Source organism: Pinus tabuliformis, chromosome X (assembly GCF_031772625.1).
Source record: "Pinus tabuliformis cultivar Carrire ecotype Pingquan chromosome X, CPIR1, whole genome shotgun sequence".
NCBI classification, from domain to species: domain Eukaryota; kingdom Viridiplantae; phylum Streptophyta; class Pinopsida; order Pinales; family Pinaceae; genus Pinus; species Pinus tabuliformis.
In genome coordinates, this window is record NC_142308.1 from 1,440,402,089 (window position 1) to 1,440,422,214 (window position 20,126).

The window sequence follows — 20,126 nt, forward strand, 5'->3', positions numbered from 1 at the left end:
ACTTATTTAAAAAAATTTTAAATTAAAACTCTCTTTTTCGAACATGACTGGATAGAAAAAAGGGCGAAGTTATATTTTTTAATTTGAAATAATGTTTTCGAAAAATTTAAAAACTCATCAAAATTTTACAATTAACTTGAATAAAAAAATTAGAAATATAATTTTATCAATTTCGACCATGACTTGAGAGAAAAGGGCAGAAACATATACACACAAGGAAACCCAAAGATATTGTTAGGTTAGTACACAAACAAAAACACATAGACGGCATATTTTTATATATTGAACATGTCATGGACATGATCCAAGAACGATTCTGTATCTACACATATATTCCATCCTTTAAATATTGGGGAGTCGCCGCCCATAAAGATTGCTTATCCTCATAAAATACAATAATGTTAAACAATAATGATTGCTTTTAACCAGCCAACCAGAGAAGCTAAAATGACGCCCAGCCCAACCTGCAGGCAGTGTGATATATTCGCAATACATGACGAAATTGTTTCCGAACCGGATACGAAAGCTCTTATTTTCTTCGTCCCCATGGACCATGAGAAATAAAATAAACATTATATAATGGGCTTACTCAAGATATAAAATCAGCATTATATAATGGATGTAGAGTTGTGGACTAATTTAATCAGCTGGACGCTCTAACGACAAAGTAGATTGGTCTACTGGTTGTGCAGGAAATAGTTGCAAATCTGGACAATATATTGTGTTTCTATTAGATGATCGTTCTTTAGAAAGTGGCGTATCTGATAAAATTTGTTTCGCCATCCAATGTAATTTAATATTCTTAATACCAATATTGGTTACTGGCCAATATGGTTATAAATGTAGATCTTTGCAGTGACTATCCTGAGTACCCGGAATCAAAATCGTCGGGAAAGAGTTGTGTTGTGGGAATATAACGCTATGAGAAATATTACTGCACCTTCTAATACTGGTGCCCCCTCAGTATGGAGTTCGCCATTTCCATTTCTACTGGGCGGAGTGGGTTCCATAATTTCACTGTTAGTTTTTTCTCTGATCGTTCTAGCTTGCTCCTACCTGAAATTCTCCTGTGGTTCTAACTCAGAAGAGGATAACAGTCCAAGGCAGACTAGCGATTCAATTGCTGAGTCGGGTGAAAAGGATGAGACTTTCGAGAATATCATGCCGCCTTCTTCAGATTATAAGCTGGAGAAAATAGTTGTCATTATGGCGGGTAATGACAGGCCAACATATCTCGCTATTCCAATCCCTTGTTCTGCAAAAGCAATCTGAGAGCTCATGGTATATTCAAAGCGGTTTCATTGGATTTAGATTTAGAGAAGAGGCGACATTTTTTCCAATATGTATATGAATCTTTTTAATATTAAAATGTATTTTTATATTATTTGATTTTTTTTGTTTTTAGAATTTTGGTATTTGAAATTGATGGGCAGATAATCCGACCCAAGTTTCGAGGCATTATTTCTAGGACATTTTCTAAAAAGCTTACTCCCCATAGAAAGCGAGATTTTCTTCTTTCTGTTTCTTTTTTTTCCTTTTATCATATAAACTAAAATGGGAAAGTACACAATTAGGTTTAAGATTTAGAAAGTAGATTAGGCCAAAATAAATTTTAAAATGTTGGAGTGTTTGATATGTTTTTTCATGGTAGAAATAGAAGTCTTAAATATTTAAAATCTTAAAGTTTGATTGAGATAATTTGAATTTCCAAAAACTTCTACCAGATTTTATCATAATGTTGTTCAAATTTCTATTATTTTCCAGACTAATTTATATGCTCTATTAGGCTAGGCTGTTTAACTCTATTAGGCTGTTTAACTTAGGGTAGGGTAGTTCATCTGTCTAACCAGCTGGCATCAACTCATTCTTCACTTTGCACATCCCACTTTGGCCGGACTTTTTTGATAATTTTGTAAAATCCAATTAAACAAAATATGGTAATAGCAGATTTTATTTGTTGAATATATATATACTGAATGTCCAATATCTTTCAAATAACTAGCGTTCCCATTTCACAATTATCAAGGCAGTAATGAGGCTATTCTGAGATAAGGTTGGAAATTGTTCTGAGAATGTGTGATTTATTTTGAGAAATAACTAAAATCTTCGAAAGCAATGTTTAAGGGACATTGATACCGTTAAGCTCCCTTAACAACGAATACTGAGCAACTCTTATAAGGTTGCAGTTGTCGACCATTGTTTGTTGCTCTGGCACGGCGAGAGACCCGCATGGTTCACATGGTGATGATGATAGTATATCACCATCTCTGACAAAAACGGCTTTATGATAAATGAAAAAAATTGGGGCTCCAAAACCAATGGATTTTCACATTTGGATCATATGCATTTATAGATATGGACTTCACCGATTAAAATTTACAAATAATATTTTTAAATGCTTATAACCTTTTTGGAGTTATATATATATATATATAATTATATAATTTTTTTTACCTTACTCGCAAATTTCCTTTCGTGGAAAGAGCTCTATTTCCAATTGATTTTATTTTTATACATCCATGTTAACCTAAAATAAATGTTGAATGTTAAAATTACATTGCACATTAACCATCCCTGAATGCCAATTATATTAACAGACGAACCTACCGAAAGAGGTTACATGTCTAAACGAAAACTCCAATGCTGTGTGAATTATTAATTCTAAAAATATGCGTGGCGGGAACAGATGGAAAATGCTTAAAAATATGCGTGGTCGGAACAGATGGAAAGGGTTATTCGTGGTCGGAACAGACGGAAAAGGGTTAAAAATATGCGTTGTGGGAACAGAGAAATATGCCTAGGGTTAAAAAATTTGGGAGGTTTATTTTATAATTTAATACAAAAAAAATGTGTAATTTTATTAGTGTTTTTTTTACAATAACCACTAGATCTTATTTAACATTCGGCAAAACTGGTCGAGGGCTTTAACAGGGCTACTCTATGTTTCTTTGTTACAGATTTTGCTTTCATTTGAGGCTACTCTATGTTTCTTTGTTACAGATTTTGCTTTCATTTGATAGGAGGCGAGGAGAGTATATTTATCTTTTGATAAGTACGCTGATGGGATTACACTGTGTTTGCAGATAATGGCTTGAATATGCACTTGATCTGGTTTCAGAGTGGCATCTTGAATTTCCACTGCATTTTCTTGCCGCGTCTTAGCTTTGCCTCCTAGGTTGCAGAGAGAAGACCCATCGCACCAGACTTTCATTGCCAAGTCTTCCAATAGCTCATTGCTTGTTATCTTTTGGTTTGTCTGGTGGATTCTTACATTGTGCTCAAGTTTGCCAAGTGAGGTGTCAACATTGCCGGCATTGCTTGCCATTTCATTATAAATTGCAGCAGAGGCCTTTCTGCTATCTAAACTAGCCGTGATGTAGCCTTCGTGAACCCCATCATCTACCCAACTGATTGCAGAATGATGCAGCAATGAATTCCAACACAGAGCAAAAAGAAAAAATGACGGGGTTGTGTTCTGATTTTTTCCTTGTAGATGAGTCCGAGTCTCCTAACAGCTGCCAACTCATTTTGGTCCGGTCCCGAAGCTCTGGGTATTGGAGAGTAATCTGAAATAGAGGATTGCTCAGAGGAACAGAGGCCCAGTCTTCTCCAGAATTATGGAATGTTGCAGTTCGATTCAATATCATTTACTAACAGTGATCTCCTGCTTCAGAGAGAGCCTAGATTGGCTTCCAAGTCTGCCTGTGAGTTTAACTTCCTCAAAATATGAAAGAAGGAGATTTTGTGAAACTTGGGCAAAACTAGCCTGATTTTTTTGAGTGTGGAGGCTAATTGTACCTGAGAAGGGTTATTTTGAGAGTTCATAGCCTAGATAATTAGTCTAGAGTCTCCAAAGACTGAGATGTATAGGAAATTCCTCTCTATAGCCAGATTTACATCCTACCATAGAGAAAGAGCCTCCACTCTGTTGTTTGTTTTATGGCCCAGACCCCATGCAAAACACAGCTCAGTTGAGCCTCCAAGACTCAAGATAACTCCACTGCCACCCGCCGCTCCTAGGTTACTTTAGAGACCCCATTAAAGAAAAGGCAATGATCATCTAGAGCTCATCTCCATTTAATGAATTCATGTTCTTCCAAACAAATTTCCTAATGACAAAATGATTTTGCAGGAGGAACGGGTCTATCCTGGTGGTTTGGAACTAGCTCCTTTAGCCATTGATCTTCCTCGATGTCCAAAATCATATCATTTTTTATGGTGGGTTTGGCTTCTAAAGCCTCACCCAACAGAGCTTTGATTTAGTGCTAATTCTGACAGGATTACAACTCTCCTCCCTGAAAATCCTGTTGTTCCTCTTCAGCCACAGTTTCCAGCATGTGAATTTGGGAATCCACATCCAACCAGTCTTGAGAAGGCTTTTTTGGAGAGACAAAACGACGATAACTTGACCTAGTTTCTTAGCAGATCTAGAATATTTCCGGGAAGCTCTATTTTTTCAGGTCCTAACATCAGGACACCCCTCCAAACTTCTTGAGCAAAGGGGCACATTAACAACAGATGATTAGTCGTTTCTTCATCCGAAACACAGAGAGGGCACCTGGAGGGTCCTTCCATTCCACGCCTTCTCAGGTTATCTCTAGTGAGGATACTTTTATGCACCAATGTCCAGCAAAAGAAGTCAATTTTGGGAAGAGAAGGAAAAGACCAAATAAATTTCCATTGAGTTGGCTCCGGGGGAACGTTTGGGACAACCATCATACTTTTGTAACCTTCTGCTGCTGAGTATGAGCTTGAAAGTGAGCCCCACCCTCTTTTGTCCTTAGATGAGGCCTTTAAAGGAGATTTTCCTTGGAGAAAATCCAACAAAAGTGGCTTAACTATCCAGCCATTGAGGGACCTCCTCCAGATTCCGACCATCCCAAAGACTTCCTGCATCATCAATCCAATTGGAGATGTCCCAAAGGGTTTTCATATTGCTGGCTTGAAGCCAAACTATAATATTTACAAGTTCTTCCATCTGATTCAAGGGTTGATCTCCAAGCATCAAATCTTCCCAAATTCTTATTTTTTTTCCGATTACCTTGGATCCAGTATAGCTTGTGACTGAAATGCTCCATAGGTGTGAGACAAAGTTTGAACACTGGTGATCCTTTGGTTATTCTTGGAGGTTAGTCCAAACACCTCAAGCGCTGCCCATGAAATTTTTCTTTCCATAGAACTCTCTTGCTCCAACTAGGATTCCTAGGAACCATGTTCCAAAGGAGCTTGGACCCCAAAGCAAGATTTTGGGCTGTCATATCACGCATTTGGAGACCTCATTCCAAGAATGGCTTCTTAAAAGTGTCCCAGTTTATGTTGGGTCCCTATAATACTAGTGATTACCCCATTACTATTATAGTTATACCCCTTATTTATATTGTTGTGCCTCTATTACACCCATATTGTTATTTCTGTGCCCCATAGAATCCCTCTATTATTATTTTTGTGGCTTTATATTATTATTGTTAGGTCGGCTGGATTATATTGTGACTCCTTAGACTCCTATATATAGAAATGAGGTTTTGTCATTTGTATCATCCAAGAATTGTTCATTTATGTAATGTAAAGGAGGTTGCCCCCTCGAAGAGGCTGAATTCTAAGGCGTTGATCTATCTTTTCTATATTTTCTTGAGCTGGTTTCATAACATTTGGTATCAGAGGTTTGGATTCTAGGGTTCCGCTGCTCCAAACAGGTCATCGTGGCATTTTCGCTATAACTTTTTTCTGTGACGTTTCAGAAGTCGCAAAAAAAACCCATTTGGGAAGAAATTACGCTGAACCTTGGGTCTGAATTTCAGAGCTTTTCGTGTGATATTTGCAGATATATGATCTGAGGAAGTTGGTCTTTTTGCAAACTCCTTAATTACATTCAAAACAGGTGACCGGGGGAAAATCATAATAACTTTCTCTTTGGGGATCAGAATGAAATTTCCTAAGAAGGTACAGAAAGAGGACGGACTGTAGTTTCTTGTGTGTGTGTTTCAGATTCAAAGGCTGAAACAGTGACTCGTGGCACGTCGTACAAGTTCACTCTATTGAACCAGTTTAAAAGCAAGTCACTGTGGGAGATTTCATATAACTCTTCCTTGGAGAATCCAATTTGGCTCAGACTTGTGGCATTGGAAAGAGGACGCAGAAGGCTACTACTACGGGTAGCAATTTTAGAAGTGGATGATCCGAAATTACAGAGATACAACAGATCCAATATCAGGCTTCTATAAAGTGAAAAAAAGGTGTGTAGTTTTTTTTTAAATTTTTGTGTAAGCTTGGTTTAACGGAATTCAAAGGGAATAGTAAAGCATTATTATCGGTAACTGATGCCCAGAGAAAAGAAAATGCAAACACCTAGTAAGGAACCTGAAAGCTCTAGCATGACTCATGAAGAAGAGGAAGAAATGCTACATGATATATCAAAATTACAAGAACAAGTGCAACAAATGTCATGCTCACAAAAGCTAACAGAAGCTAAGATAAGTGGCATGGAATCTAAGATAAATGGCATGGAATCTAAGATAAAGGGCATGGAAGCTAAGATGGATGATTCGAAGACAGATTTGAAGAGACACATGGCAGATTTGAAGATAGATTTGAAGACAGACATGGAAGAATTGAAGAAGTTGCTACAAGAAAGGGTCACTAATGGTGAAAAGGTAGTAAAGGAAACTCATGATGAGAACAAAAGAAATGTTAATCATGATTCCATAGACTCTAATGTTGGATCGAAGAATCACCATATTCCAAAAATCGATATGAGGAAGTTTGATGGCAAGGATCCCGCCACATGGATATTACAGATGGAGCAATTTTTCGATCTCAATAATGTGCAAAACGCACAAAAGGTACATATGGAAATTGTATATTTGGAACCAAATCAGTTTGTATGCTATCAATGGCTTTGCTCTCATAAACAATTTATCACTAAGGGTTCAGAAATGGAGCACATTGAGGAGTTCCAAAAATTGAACATAAAGGTAAAAGATATTCCAGAGGAGCATAGGATTCACGTGTTCATAGGGTCTTTAAAGGATAATATCCAACATGATGTTCGCCTTTGAGAACCTGATTCATTAGAGAAGGCATTCAGGTTAGCAAGAAAAATGGAAAGAAAAATTATGGCAACCAGGAAGCATACCACTCACAACTATAAAGACGGAAGTGTTGTTGCCCCTAGTATTCCACAACCTATAAGGTTGACACCACAACAATTGGAAGAAAAAAGAGAAAAAGGGCTTTGTTACAGTTGTGATAGCAAATACACTAAAGGTCATAAGTGTGTTGAGAAGAAATTATTCTACATAGATTGTGAAGAGGAAGAAGAAAAGGAGCAAGAAAGGTCAAAAGAAGAAGATATACTCCACGAACAAAGCCTAGATGAAGAACAAATAAATCCGAATCCTCAAACCATCAAGATAGAAGGACAAATCAAGAAGAAAAAGGTAATAGTGTTGATTGATTCAGGAAGCACCCACAATTTTATTCATTGTAGGGTAGCAAGAGAATTGAATTGCATCCTATATCCAGCACCAGAGTGTCAAGTGATGATTGAAAATGGAGGAACAATAAATTGCTCTAGAAAGTGCCATAATATTAAGCTATCCATGGGAGAATATGTATTGACTAGCCTAATGCTTTCCATTCCAATGGGAGGTGCTGATGTTGTACTAGGAGTCCAATGGCTACAATCCTTGGGTACAATAGCTTTTAATTTTCAAGAACTTTTCATCAAATTTTCTACGGAAGGAAAGGAAGTTGAATTAAGGGGTATTGCAGGGAAACCAGGAAAGATAATCAGCTCTAATGGCATGACAAAGCTTCTAAAAAAGGAGCAAAGAGGTGTAATTGCACAATTATGTTCGCTAGATGTTTCCACATTGGAATCATCTATTTCTCTAGATCTCTAAAAAGTCCTGGACAATCATTCCAAGGTATTTGAGACTTCAGAAGGTCTCCCACCTATGCGTGATCATGATCATGCTATTCATCCGATTCCAGGAAGTGTTCCTCCAAACATCAGGCCGTACAGATATCCCTATGTCCAAAAAAGTGAAATTGAACGTATGGTTGCAAGAAATGCTAGAGGTTGGTATAATTCAACCGAGTCAAAGTTCTTTCTCAGCTCCAGTAGTATTGGTGCACAAGAAAGATGGATCATGGCGCATGTGTTCGGATTATAGGGAGCTCAACAAGCTCACTATTAAAGATAAGTTCCCCATTCCTGTTATTGATGAATTACTGGATGAATTGCATGGATCAATTTACTTCACCAAGTTGGATCTTTGTTCTGGATATCATCAAATCAGAATGAAGATTAAAGACATTCTGAAAACGGCATTTAGAACTCATGAGGGTCATTATGAATTTTTGGTCATGCCTTTTGGCCTTACCAATGCACCTTCAACATTTCAAGGTTTGATGAATTCAATTTTCAAACCATTCCTTAGAAAATTTGTGTTAGTATTTTTTGATAATATACTAATCTACACCAAGTCTTGGAGCGATCATGTTGAACATGTTGACAGGGTGCTACAACTATTGGAGGAGAAACAATTATATGCAAAAAGATCCAAATGTTTCTTTGGAGTACAGGAGGTGGAATATTTGGGTCATATTGTATCTCATGAAGGAGTTAAGGTAGACCCTAGCAAAATTAAAGCCATTAAGGAATGGAAAATCCCCACATCCATAAAGCATTTGCGAGGATTTCTTGGGTTGACAGGGTATTATCGCAAGTTTGTTAAGAATTATGGGAGAATAGCAGCACCTCTAACAACATTATTGAAGAAAGATTCATTTTCATGGACTCTGGAAGCAACAAAGGCCTTTGAAAATCTTAAAGAGGCAATGTGCCAAGCACCGGTCTTAGCTACACCGGACTTCACAAAAACCTTTATTGTGGAATGTGATGCTTCAGGAAATGGAATTGGTGTTGTTCTAATACAGGATGAAAGACCCATTCCTTTTGAAAGTCATCCAATCAAGGGAAAGTTTTTAAGCAAAGCTATTTATGAGAAGAAAATGTTGGCAATACTCCATGCACTTAAGAAATGGAGACCCTACCTAATGGGAAGACACTTCAAGGTAAAAACGGATCATGATAGCCTTAAATACTTTTAAGAACAAAGATTATCCTCTAAAGAGCAAGAAAAGTGGGTCACAAAGATGTTGGGTTATGACTTTGAAATCATGTACAAAAAAGGGAAGCAAAATGTGGTGGCAGATGCACTCTCAAGAAAGGATGACGATGTGGAAGCATTGTTGTGTGCCATTTCTATTATCCAACCAGATTGGATAAACGAAGCAAGGGAGGAATGGAAGAATGACGAAGAAGTGTGGGAACTTATTCGAAAGCTACAACAAGATTCCAGTACTTCTGATACATTTAGTTGGCAAAATGATTCGTTATGGTACAAATATTGCTTATACCTATGTAAGAATTCCCAGCTAAAACAAAATATTCTTATGGAATTGCACACTTCTCCCTTAGGAGGGCACTCAGGATTTTTAAAAACGTACCACAAGGTTAAGAAGGAATTTTTTTGGGATGGCCTTTAATCTGATATTCAAAAGTTTGTGGCAGAATGTTTGGTTTTCCAGCAAAATAAAGTTGAAGCAATTAAGATGTCGGGTCTATTACAACCTTTATCCATTCTAAGCCAACGTTGGGAGGAGGTTTCAATGGATTTTATCACAGGTTTACCCAATTCTGAGGGAAAGAGTGTCATCATTGTGGTAGTTTGACAGACTTACCAAGTATGCACACTTTTGTGCATTATCACATCCATTTAAAGCCAGTACAGTTTCTACTGCATTTATGGAAACAGTTGAAAAGCTACATGGAAACCCAAAGATTATTGTAAGTGACAGAGATCCCATTTTCACTGGAAATTTTTGGACAGAATTATTTTCTTGTCTTGGTACTCAGTTAGCTCATTTTTCATATTATCATCCTCAATCTGATGGGAATACTGAGATAGTAAGCAAATGTTTGGAAGGATATCTTCATTGCTTTGTATATGATAAACAGACACAATGGGTCAAATGGTTGCCTTTGGCTGAATGGTGGTATAACACTTCCTTCCATATAGCAACAAAAATGACCCCATTTATGGCACTTTATGGGTATCAACCACCATCCATCAGATCATATTTAAGAAAAAATTCTAAGGTTCAGGCAGTGGAACATCACATTGAACATCAACAACAAGTCCTCCAACTCTTAAAGGATAACCTCGTGTTGGAACAAAATAGAATGAAACAACAGGCAGATCAATATCGCAATGAAAGAAGTTTTGATGTAGGTGATTGGGTATTCCTACGGCTACAACCATATAAGCAAATGTCCCTAAAGCAAGCTAATAAGGATAATAAATTATCACCAAAGTATTATGGTCCATACAAGGCGTTGCAAAAGATTGGTACTATGGCATACAAATTGGAGCTTCCTGCAGCTTCTCGATTGCACCCAGTTTCCCATGTTTCATGTTTAAAGAAGGTTATAGGTGAAAAGCTCCCAATTCAAACAATATTGCCAGAACTTGACGAGGAAAGAAAAATTATATTGGAACCGGAAGCAGTCACAGAAACAAGAACTCGACGGCTACGAAATCGATCAATTTCAGAGTATCTTATCAAGTGGAAGAACTTATCCGCTGAAGATTCCACATGGGAGGATGAGAATTTTATGCAGAAGTATCCAGAACTACTCAAGCATTGACGACACCACTTTTCTGAAGGAGAGGGGCATGTTGGGTCCCTATAATACTAGTGATTACCCCATTACTATTGTAGTTATACCCCTTATTTATATTGTTGTGCCCTATTACACCCATATTGTTATTTCTGTGCCCCATAGAATCCCTCTATTATTATTTTTGTGGCTTTATATTATTATTGTTAGGTCGGCTGGATTATATTGTGACTCCTTAGACTCCTATATATAGAAAGGAGGTTTTGTCATTTGTATCATCCAAGAATTGTTCATTTATGTAATGTAAAGGAGGTTGCCCCCTCGAAGAGGCTGAATTCTAAGGCGTTGATCTATCTTTTCTATCTTTTCTTGAGCTAGTTTCATAATAGTTTACTAAATGGAGCCTTCTTTCATTATTCCCCCCCGACCTCTGCCACCCCCCTCCCACAGAAATCTTCTCAGAAGACCATCCACTTTACTAATAAAGGTTTTAGGGGCAAGTAGAATGGAATTCTGATATAAAGGTCGACTTATGAGAATAGATTTCATTAGTATTATCTTCCCAGCATTATTCAACCATGAGGCTCCCCAAGCTTGTATTTTGAGTTTTAGCTTGTCTATTAGGGGCATCCAATGAGGTGATTTAGGATTTGATTTGAAGATTGGGATCCCAAGATACTTAAATGACTCTCAGGTTAGGATTCCTTCCATTTCTAACAGCCTTGCTATGTATGTCAATTCCCTGATCGAGCAATTCTAGCCATAGATCATGCTATTTAGATAGTTTATCTTGTTGCCCGAAACCTCCCTATAAATGTCTAGCTCCTTCTTGAAGGACCTGGCAGAATTTATGCTAGCTCCTCCAAGCAATAATGTATGATCAACGAACTAGGCATGATTTATGTCTTTAACATTGTGAGCCATTCTAGGGCCTGGCAGTGTTTCGATCTGTTGACAGTAGTCTAGCTGGAAGCTGAGCACCGAAGCTTGAATGGTGTAAAGAGGTGAGGACAATGGGAAAACTTGTCTTAGCCCCCTCGAGGTTTAGAAGAATTCCGTTGATTGACCATTAATCAATGGCGCTATCCAAGGGGAGGCTATGTAGGCTTTCACCCAATTTATGAGAGATTTTTAGAAGCCAAATTTCTCCGTCACAGAAAACAAGAATTCATGTCTCACCCTATAAAATGCATTTGCCAAATTTAGCTTAATCACCATACCTTTCTCTTTTCAATTATAGCTTGAGTGAATTTCTTCTTGCACTAGCACAATATTATCAAGAATCTTTCTCCCTTTGATGAATCCTCCATGGTTTTCAGGGATGATGACCAGAAGAATTTTCTTAAGATGGTTGGCTATTATTTTGATAACCAGCTTATAACTTGTATTACATAGAGAGATGGTATAGAATCTACTAAAGTCGGTGGCTCCTTTATCTTTCGGAATCAAGGCAAGGAAGGCTAAGTTGGTATTGCCTCGTATCTTGGTACATGTCTAAGATTTCCCGACCATTCTCAAAAGATCTTTTTTAATTGTAGGCCAGCAAGTCAGGTAGAACCTTGCTGTGAACCCATTAGAGTGAGGAGCTTTATCTGGTTCCATGCAATCCAAAGCTTTTTTAAGCTCATTCATATTGATCGGAGCAGTCAACATAATATTATCAGAATCTTCAACACAATGAGGAATTAGATCAACCGGGTAGGCTTGAGAAAAGATAGGAGGGTCTTCTGGGGATGAGTAAAGATCTTTGAAGAAGGAGTGGGCTGCTCCCTTTATGCCTTCAAAATCTTTAACCATACTGTCTTCATAGTGAATTTCATTTACTATTTTGAAGTTCTTGCGTGCTTCAGCTTGCTTATGGAAGTAGCTTGTATTTTTCTCTCTGGCATGTAACCAAAGATTTTTTGACTTTTGTCTCCAGAAATCTTCTTCATCCCTACTTGCTCTATGAAAATCTTTTTTCAGCTCTACTTATTTTTGAAGAAGGATTTGAGTTACATAAGATTTCTCCATTGTTAATTAATGGACTATTAAGTTGTCATGCATCTCCTTTCTTTTGGCGGTGGGCATTTTCAACCTTTTTTCCCACTCCTGAGCTCTTTTTTAGGTCCCCTCAAGTTTTCTTCCCACACAAAGAAAGGGGGTCCTTGAACTTGTCGGTTCCAGGTCTCAGAGACCACCTCCTGGAAACCTTCTTGATGTATCCACAGAGGACGAAATCTAAAGGGAATGGGGCCAAGATTTCCATCCAGGGAGAGATCAAGGAGAATGGGTTTATGATCAAAGGTGTAGCTCGACAAGATTTTAGAAGTGGCCATTAGACCGCATGTCAAGAAGGAGGTTTGGACAAGAAATCTATCCAAACGAGCAGCAATGTGGTCGGGGCCTATATTTTTGTTGGACCAGGTCGATTTGCCAGATGTGGGCTTGATATCCTCAAGATCCAAACCTAATATGAGGTCTTCATCCCATTCTCTAGCTGGGTCCTTGACCAACGAGCCCCCCTTTTTGTCTTCTGCTGCGAGTGTAATTTTCAGGATTGTGCAAGAAAAGATAGGACTGGAGCGAGTCCTGATGAGCCCCAATTTTTGGTACAATTTGGGCTCATATTGGCCTACTTACCTTGTTCAACCATTCATCTTTTACCACTTATGCATTCATTTCTTAGTATATTCGTGTTGTTTGTAGGAAGAAGGGCAGGCATTATATCTATGTGACTAATACATGATGATTTCAGGTTCTTGGCATTAAAGAGAGCAAAAGACCACGCAAAAGGAGACAAGGAGACAGCAAAGGTGACATTGCGGGTTCATAGGGAGGTTGTCCACAGTCTTGATGACCCTCCTCGTGATTTTCACCTTAACTACATGCTCTAACAGCTCTCCCCACCGAGCTTAAAGGCAGCCAACATGTTCTACAGGATCAGCAGTTTTACAGCAGTTTTGACTTTCAGTTGGATAACCAAGCTCCACGAATGGAGGAAGCCAGCTTGATCTTCATTTTGTATAAATATGAAGGCCGTAGCCTTTGTTAGGAGCTTTTTGAACTTTTGGACTGATATTGTAATTTTTGAGCATAGCTTGGTGTTTGTTTTTGTAAGCCAGTTTTGGCATCACATTAGACTTTTGATTATAAATAAAGGCAAGCAGATTTGGATCTAATTCTGAGCTTTTAAGGGAGCTATAGCTCTCAGGTTAGGGCCCAACCTGAGAGCAATAGATCTCCTCTTCTTGTAGTGTTATTTACCTTTCTTTCCAGCATTTTGTTTCCTTGTTTTGATATGCATTTCAAAGGACACAGTTTGCTGATTTGATTTCTTTAAGAAGATTGAGTAGGATTAGCTTATGGTTAAATTACTTTCAGTTGCTTAGATTAGGATAGGAGGTTTGTAATCCACTGGAGCTCCAAGAAAAGGTTGTTAGTGCCTCCACTGCCATCTCTGTTTAGGGATTGGGGTGCAGTCTATACCAACCACCAAAAAAAACGCAGTCTTTTCTACTTTTATGCAAGCTGCAACACAGTCGGTTTAATCGTGGATCCTTCCATGCATTTTGCTCTTGAGCCATACTTCGTCATTACAATTCCATGCATGACTTTTCTTCATGATTTACATCGTTGTTCATTGGTTTAATAGCACAGGTAGCACTGGTTAATGAATTCTCGTTTTTGGTGCAAGACATAAGTAATTTGTTTTATTTACACTGCTAAATATCAGTCCACTTCCTTCTTCTTCTTCTTAACCTCTCCTCAAGCCACCTACTCGACCTCTGTTCAGCTCGTTCACCTTCCAACTCTTCCATTGCCCACGTAGCTTCATCTTTTTGACCTTTCGTTGATCCCATCCTTCTATCCACCAACCACTTCGTGCACTCTTTCTGCATCCTGGTTCTCTGCCCCTGAGTCATCACAAGCTCCATCTCCACCTTACCTATCCACCCCTACTGTTCCATCACTTCACCATCACCCAAAACTTCCACTTACAACACATCCTGTAGAAGTTAGCAGATTTCCTGTAGAATTCCTTAGTTTCCTGTAGGATCCCCTGCAGACATCCTGTAGAAGCCTGCAAACTTGGTTGCCGAGCATCTGAACATTGTAGACTCCTGTGGACTGATGCTAGGGACCCTCTGGGACCTCTCCTAGCCATCCTGACCTTTCCCAAGCTTTCTCTCCCTTCACAACACCTCTGCATAGCCAAACCCTAATAAGAAATAAATTCATAATCACTCCATCCACTTAAGCAAAAATACAAAAACGATGTTCTTTTTCATAGAAGTAGTTTGAGTTCATGCATTTCACATCATTATAAGTAATGGCATAATTTGTAGACATTTGCACTCTCACTATTGCACCATAGAGGTTAAACTAGTCAGATTAGGGTTTACTAGGGTTTCCATGCTTTGGTTGGCTTTCAATTCATTTTTGCAAAGTAGATCAATTTCCCTTGAGATAGCCTTCATCCATCATTTAGAAAGCTTCTTCTAAGATATAGAAGTTGGCTTGAGCCCTAGCGGACTTGTGCCAGCTGACCAAGTGACAGCTGCGACAAGAGCTAGTACTTGTGCATACAGCACCGTCGCTTCCAAGTTTGTACGAACTACCGGGTTGATAAAATTAGAGATAGGAAGCCCCAGGAGTTGAAGCATTATTGCTACAATACTGGAGCCCACCATCTTTTTGGCGCCGTTGCTGGGGAAGCGTCAGAGTATTGGTGATTGCCGCTTTTCTTCTATTTTCCACTACAATCTTCTGCTAAGTAGTTTATTTCATTTCCATTACATTGCAATTTCGTTTATGCAAAAGTAGATTAACCTTTCCCGCTTCCATAGATTAGTATTTCCCGCTTTCATAGATTAGCATTTCAATTCTGCAATTTCGTTTCTGCAAGCGTAGATTAGCATTTCAATTCCGCAAGCGTAGACTAGCATTTCATTCCTGCAATTTCATTTGAGCAAAATAGATTAGTCCTTTCCTGCTTTCATTTCAATTCCGCATTTTCATTTTCGCAAGATAGTTAGTTGCAGTTCAATCTATTTCAGTTTTGCAAGTAGAAGTAGAAAAAAGCAAAAAATAACCAAAAAGATTTCATTTTATGCCTTGTAGGAGTAGAGATAAGTTATAAAAATGATTGCACAACACCCCCACTGCTTCACACAGCCAACATTCTCTCTTCTTCAATGGCTGTGATTAAAGAACCCCTGGGTGGACATCAAGGCATATTTAAAGAACCTCTAGCGAAGAAGAAGAAGAAACCATTCCTCTGGAGCAAATGGCTACAAGCAGAAATGTGGGGAGCAGTACCTTGTCCAAAGACGAGTTTGAAAATCAGCTGGAAGATTTCAAGAGTGATATGAGGCAGTTTCTTGCCATGCAACTGGATACCTTGCGGATCCAAAAGAAGCAAGAAGAAGCCAAGAGGGCTTTGGCCATTTTTTGTCCTAGGTGCACTAGAAAGCATCCTAGGAACGAATGTCCAATGCACTCCCTAGAAGTGTGTTTTGTATGTGAAGAATACCATCCTACAGATCAATGCCCTTCCTTACCCAGATTCAAAGCTGCATATCAGAGAGCCAAAGGAGCCACTGAATCACTCTATTACATGAACCAAAGTTGGCCGCAGGGACCTAGATCTTACCAGTAGGAACTGCAAGGGACACCCGAGACCTATTATGACCCCTATCAAGCCACTTTCATGCCTTCTTGGGGTCCCCCTCCTCATCCTTCCTGTTTCACACCTCCTCCTTGTTCCTTCACAGATCCATATTATGCCCAACCAGCTGCTCATTCATTTCACTCTCATGCCCAGCCACATCCTCGGTGGAATGCACCTCAGTCGGGGTGGAGGCCCCAGTACAATACTCCTCCCGCCATTTTGGCTCCACCACCAGTTCAACCTCAGCCATTACCTCCTGCTCCTCCAAGGCAACCTCAAATTCCTGCTCAACCGAACCCAAACCCCAACAATAGACAGGCCCAGTAGGTATACACTGGGGAAACCTCATGCCCTACCTATGCTGTGGAGATCCAGGAGATCAATCTTCGATCTGGAAAGACTCTACCAGATCGCCAACCTCCTCCCCCAGAGGATGAGGAAGATAAACAGGAAAGTGAACCGAAGGCTATTCCACCCTTTCCTGAGAGACTGACAGCCACCACACAACCCAACCCAGAAGAGGATGAGCTTCTGGGTGAGCTCAAGCAGTTGTGTGTAAAAATACCACTTCTCCAAGCCATCAAGGATGTGCCAATATACAACAAACTGGTTGAGGAAAAGTGTTTCAAACACCCAGGCAGGCGGAAGAAAGATGCTTCAACCATCAATGTCATAGGACAACTGTCTGACCTTATGTTAGGACAAGTCATCTGCCCAAAGTACCTAGATCCTGGAAGTCCTGTAGTAGATGTCCACATCAATGGCACCATCATACCTCACACCTTGATCGATCTGGGGGCTGCCATTAATGTGATGACCAGGGATACCATGCTCAAACTCAATCTTCAGGGTTCCTTGAGGAAGACCTCGATAGTACTGCAATTAGCAAATCGCTCCACTGTGATTCCCGAAGGGATTGTGGAGGATGTCTTGGTCTCTATCGACTCTTGGGAATACCCTGCAGATTTCTTGGTTCTGCAACCCAAGGCAAAGCTTACTGGATATCCTCTCATTTTTGGAAGACCTTGGTTAGCCACTGCAGATGCTTACATAAGTTGCCGTGCAGGAAATATGACCATCAAAAATGGTCCTATGTCCAAACAGCTAGTCCTATACCCTCCTGCCCAACCCTCCTTAGAGCATGAATTACCCCTCTGGTTAGAGGAAGGAGAGGAAGACGAGGTGTACTCAGCACCTCTGTGCACCTTAGAGACCACTAGAAGAGACCCCCCAACCGAGGATGACTTGATTGAGACCTTGATCGAGAATCCACCTTCCAGTGCACTATCCTTAGAGAAATTGGTGGAGGATGCCCAAGCTAGCACCTTAGTGGATCTTTGTACAACCAACCCTGTCACTCCCAGAGTCAAGAATGTGGATTTCAGCCCTAAGAGAACGTTGAAGATCAGCTCCTCCCTATCTCCTTCCCAGGAAAGGGAGCTGTGTAGCCTGTTGGCCAGTCACCTAGATGCTTTTGCTTGGAGCTATAAGGAGATGAAAGGAGTCCATCCTTCGGTTTGTACCCATCACATATACATCAAAGAGGATTGTAATCCAGTTAGGCAACCCCAGAGGAGAATGAATCCAGCTCTTAAGGACATTGTCAAGGAAGAATTGCAAAAACTGTTGGATGCCAGATTCATCTACCCCATCTCAGATAGTGAATGGGTGTCCCCTCTGGTGTTGGTTCCCAAGAAAAATGGGAAATGGAGAATCTGTGTGGACTACCGAGAACTGAACAAAGCTACCAAGAAAGACCATTTCCCTCTACCTTTCATAGATCAAGTGTTGGATGGACTGGCAGGAAAGAAGTTCTTCTCTTTCCTGGATGGGTTTAGCGGGTACAACGAAATCCAAATCAGCCCAGAAGACCAAGATAAGACCACCTTCACTTTTCCTTGGGGCACCTTTGCCTACCGAGTCCTTCCCTTTGGGCTATGCAATGCTCCTGCTACTTTCCAGAGAGCTGTCTTAAGCATCTTCTCGGAGCTGGTCCATGATGCAGTGGAAATCTATATGGATGACTTTACTCCTTATGGGGCCAACTTCCAGGAAGCATTGTCCAATCTTGGAAAAGTCCTAACCAAATGCATTGAGATGAACTTGTCCCTTAGTCCTGAAAAATGTGAATTCCTAATGACTGAAGGGACCGTGCTAGGCCATACCGTTTCTTGCCAAGGGTTGCAGGTGGATCCTAACAAAATTGCTCTCCTCAAGAAGGTTCCACCTCCTCAAAAGGTAAGCGATGTTCGGAGTTTCTTGTGAGTAGCAGGATACTACCGGAGATTCATTAAAGATTTCAGCAAGCTAGCCTCGCCATTGTTTGGCCTGTTGGCAAAAGATTTGGAGTTTAAATGGACTGACGATTGTCAGAGGGCTTTAAATGAATTGAAGGACAAGTTGGTGTCAGCCCCAATCCTGAGAGGTCCAAACTAGGCCCTACCTTTCCACATCCACACTGATGCCTCAAACAAAGCCATAGGTGCAGATTTAGGACAAGTTGAGCAAAAACTTCCATATGCCATTTACTTTGTTAGCAAAAACTTATCCAAAGCTGAGCTGAATTACACTGTAACTGAGAAAGAATTCTTGGTTGTGGTCCATGCACCGAACAAGTTCCAACATTATATTACTGGCTATCAAACCTTTGTACATACAGACCATGCTGCAATTAGATATTTCATGAATAAACCAGATGTGAATGCTCGTATTATTAGATGGTTACTTTTATTGCAGCAGTTTGATTTGACCATTGTTGACAAACCAGGTAGAGAAAATGTTGTTGCTGACTTTTTATCTAGATTGGATTTGTCTGTAGATGAGGATGGAACGGTGGATGACCAGATGCCCGATGAACATCTGTTTGCTATTTCAGTACTCTCTCCATGGTTTGCTGATATATCAAACTACCTTGTTTCAGCACAGTTCCCTCCGCACCTATCTTCCAGAGAGAAGAGCAGAATCATCAGAAAAAGTGCCTCATTTACTTGGATCGGGGGCAATCTGTTCAAGCTTGGCCCCGATCAGATCTTAAGGCGTTGTGTAAGGGAGGAGGAAGTCTTTGATATCCTCCTCACTTGTCATGATGGGCCTTGTGGAGGACATTTTGCAGCAAAGAGAACTGCCTTCAAAATCCTGCAGGCAGGCTACTATTGGCCCACACTTCATCAAGATGTCAGAAGATATGTCAGCCAGTGTGACCAATGCCAAAGAATGGGGAAACCGACCCAAAGGGATGAGATGCCTCTCCAACCTCAGGTGACTCTTGAGCCATTTGAGAAGTGGGGTATGGACTTTGTGGGCCCAATCAACCCTCCTTCGAGGCAAAGGTCTTACATCATTGTGTGCACTGACTACCTGACAAAGTGGGCAGAGACCAAAGCAATCAAAGCAACAACAGAAGAAAAGGTGGCTGAGTTCCTAAGAGAAAACATCTTCTATAAGTTTGGCTATCCAAGAGAGATGGTCACCGATCAAGGGAGCTAGTTCACCTCCAACCTGGTTGAAGATCTACTAGCTCATCACAAGATCAAGCATAGGACTTCCACCCCCTGTCACCCTCAAGAAAATGGGCAGGTGGAACTCACCAATAGAGCATTAGAAGGGATCTTGACTAAGGTGGTGAGCAGCAGCAGAAAGGACTGGGCAGATCGCCTGGTTGAAGCCACATGGGCTTACAACACCACTTGGAAGACCACCACCGGCTTCACACCTTATGAGCTGGTCTATGGGAAGAAAGCTTTACTGTCCATTGAGTTTGAATACAACACTTTGAGGATGGCAGCT

The 20,126-nt window shown here is 40.0% G+C and overlaps 1 protein-coding gene across 1 annotated transcript; it reads left to right on the forward strand.

The window, feature by feature from the left end:
- The first annotated feature begins 921 nt into the window (after nt 1–921).
- On the forward strand, nt 922–1,272 carry LOC149145438 (protein GLUTAMINE DUMPER 3-like). The gene has a single exon (XM_089452451.1). It carries the CDS (start codon nt 922–924, stop codon nt 1,270–1,272), a length of 351 nt encoding a protein of 116 aa, XP_089308577.1.
- Nucleotides 1,273–20,126: the final 18,854 nt, after the last annotated feature.

Coding starts and splice junctions, on each gene's coding strand:
- LOC149145438 (XM_089452451.1), top strand. CDS start 922: ATGAGAAATATTACTGCACCTTCTAATACTGGTGCCCCCTCAGTATGG.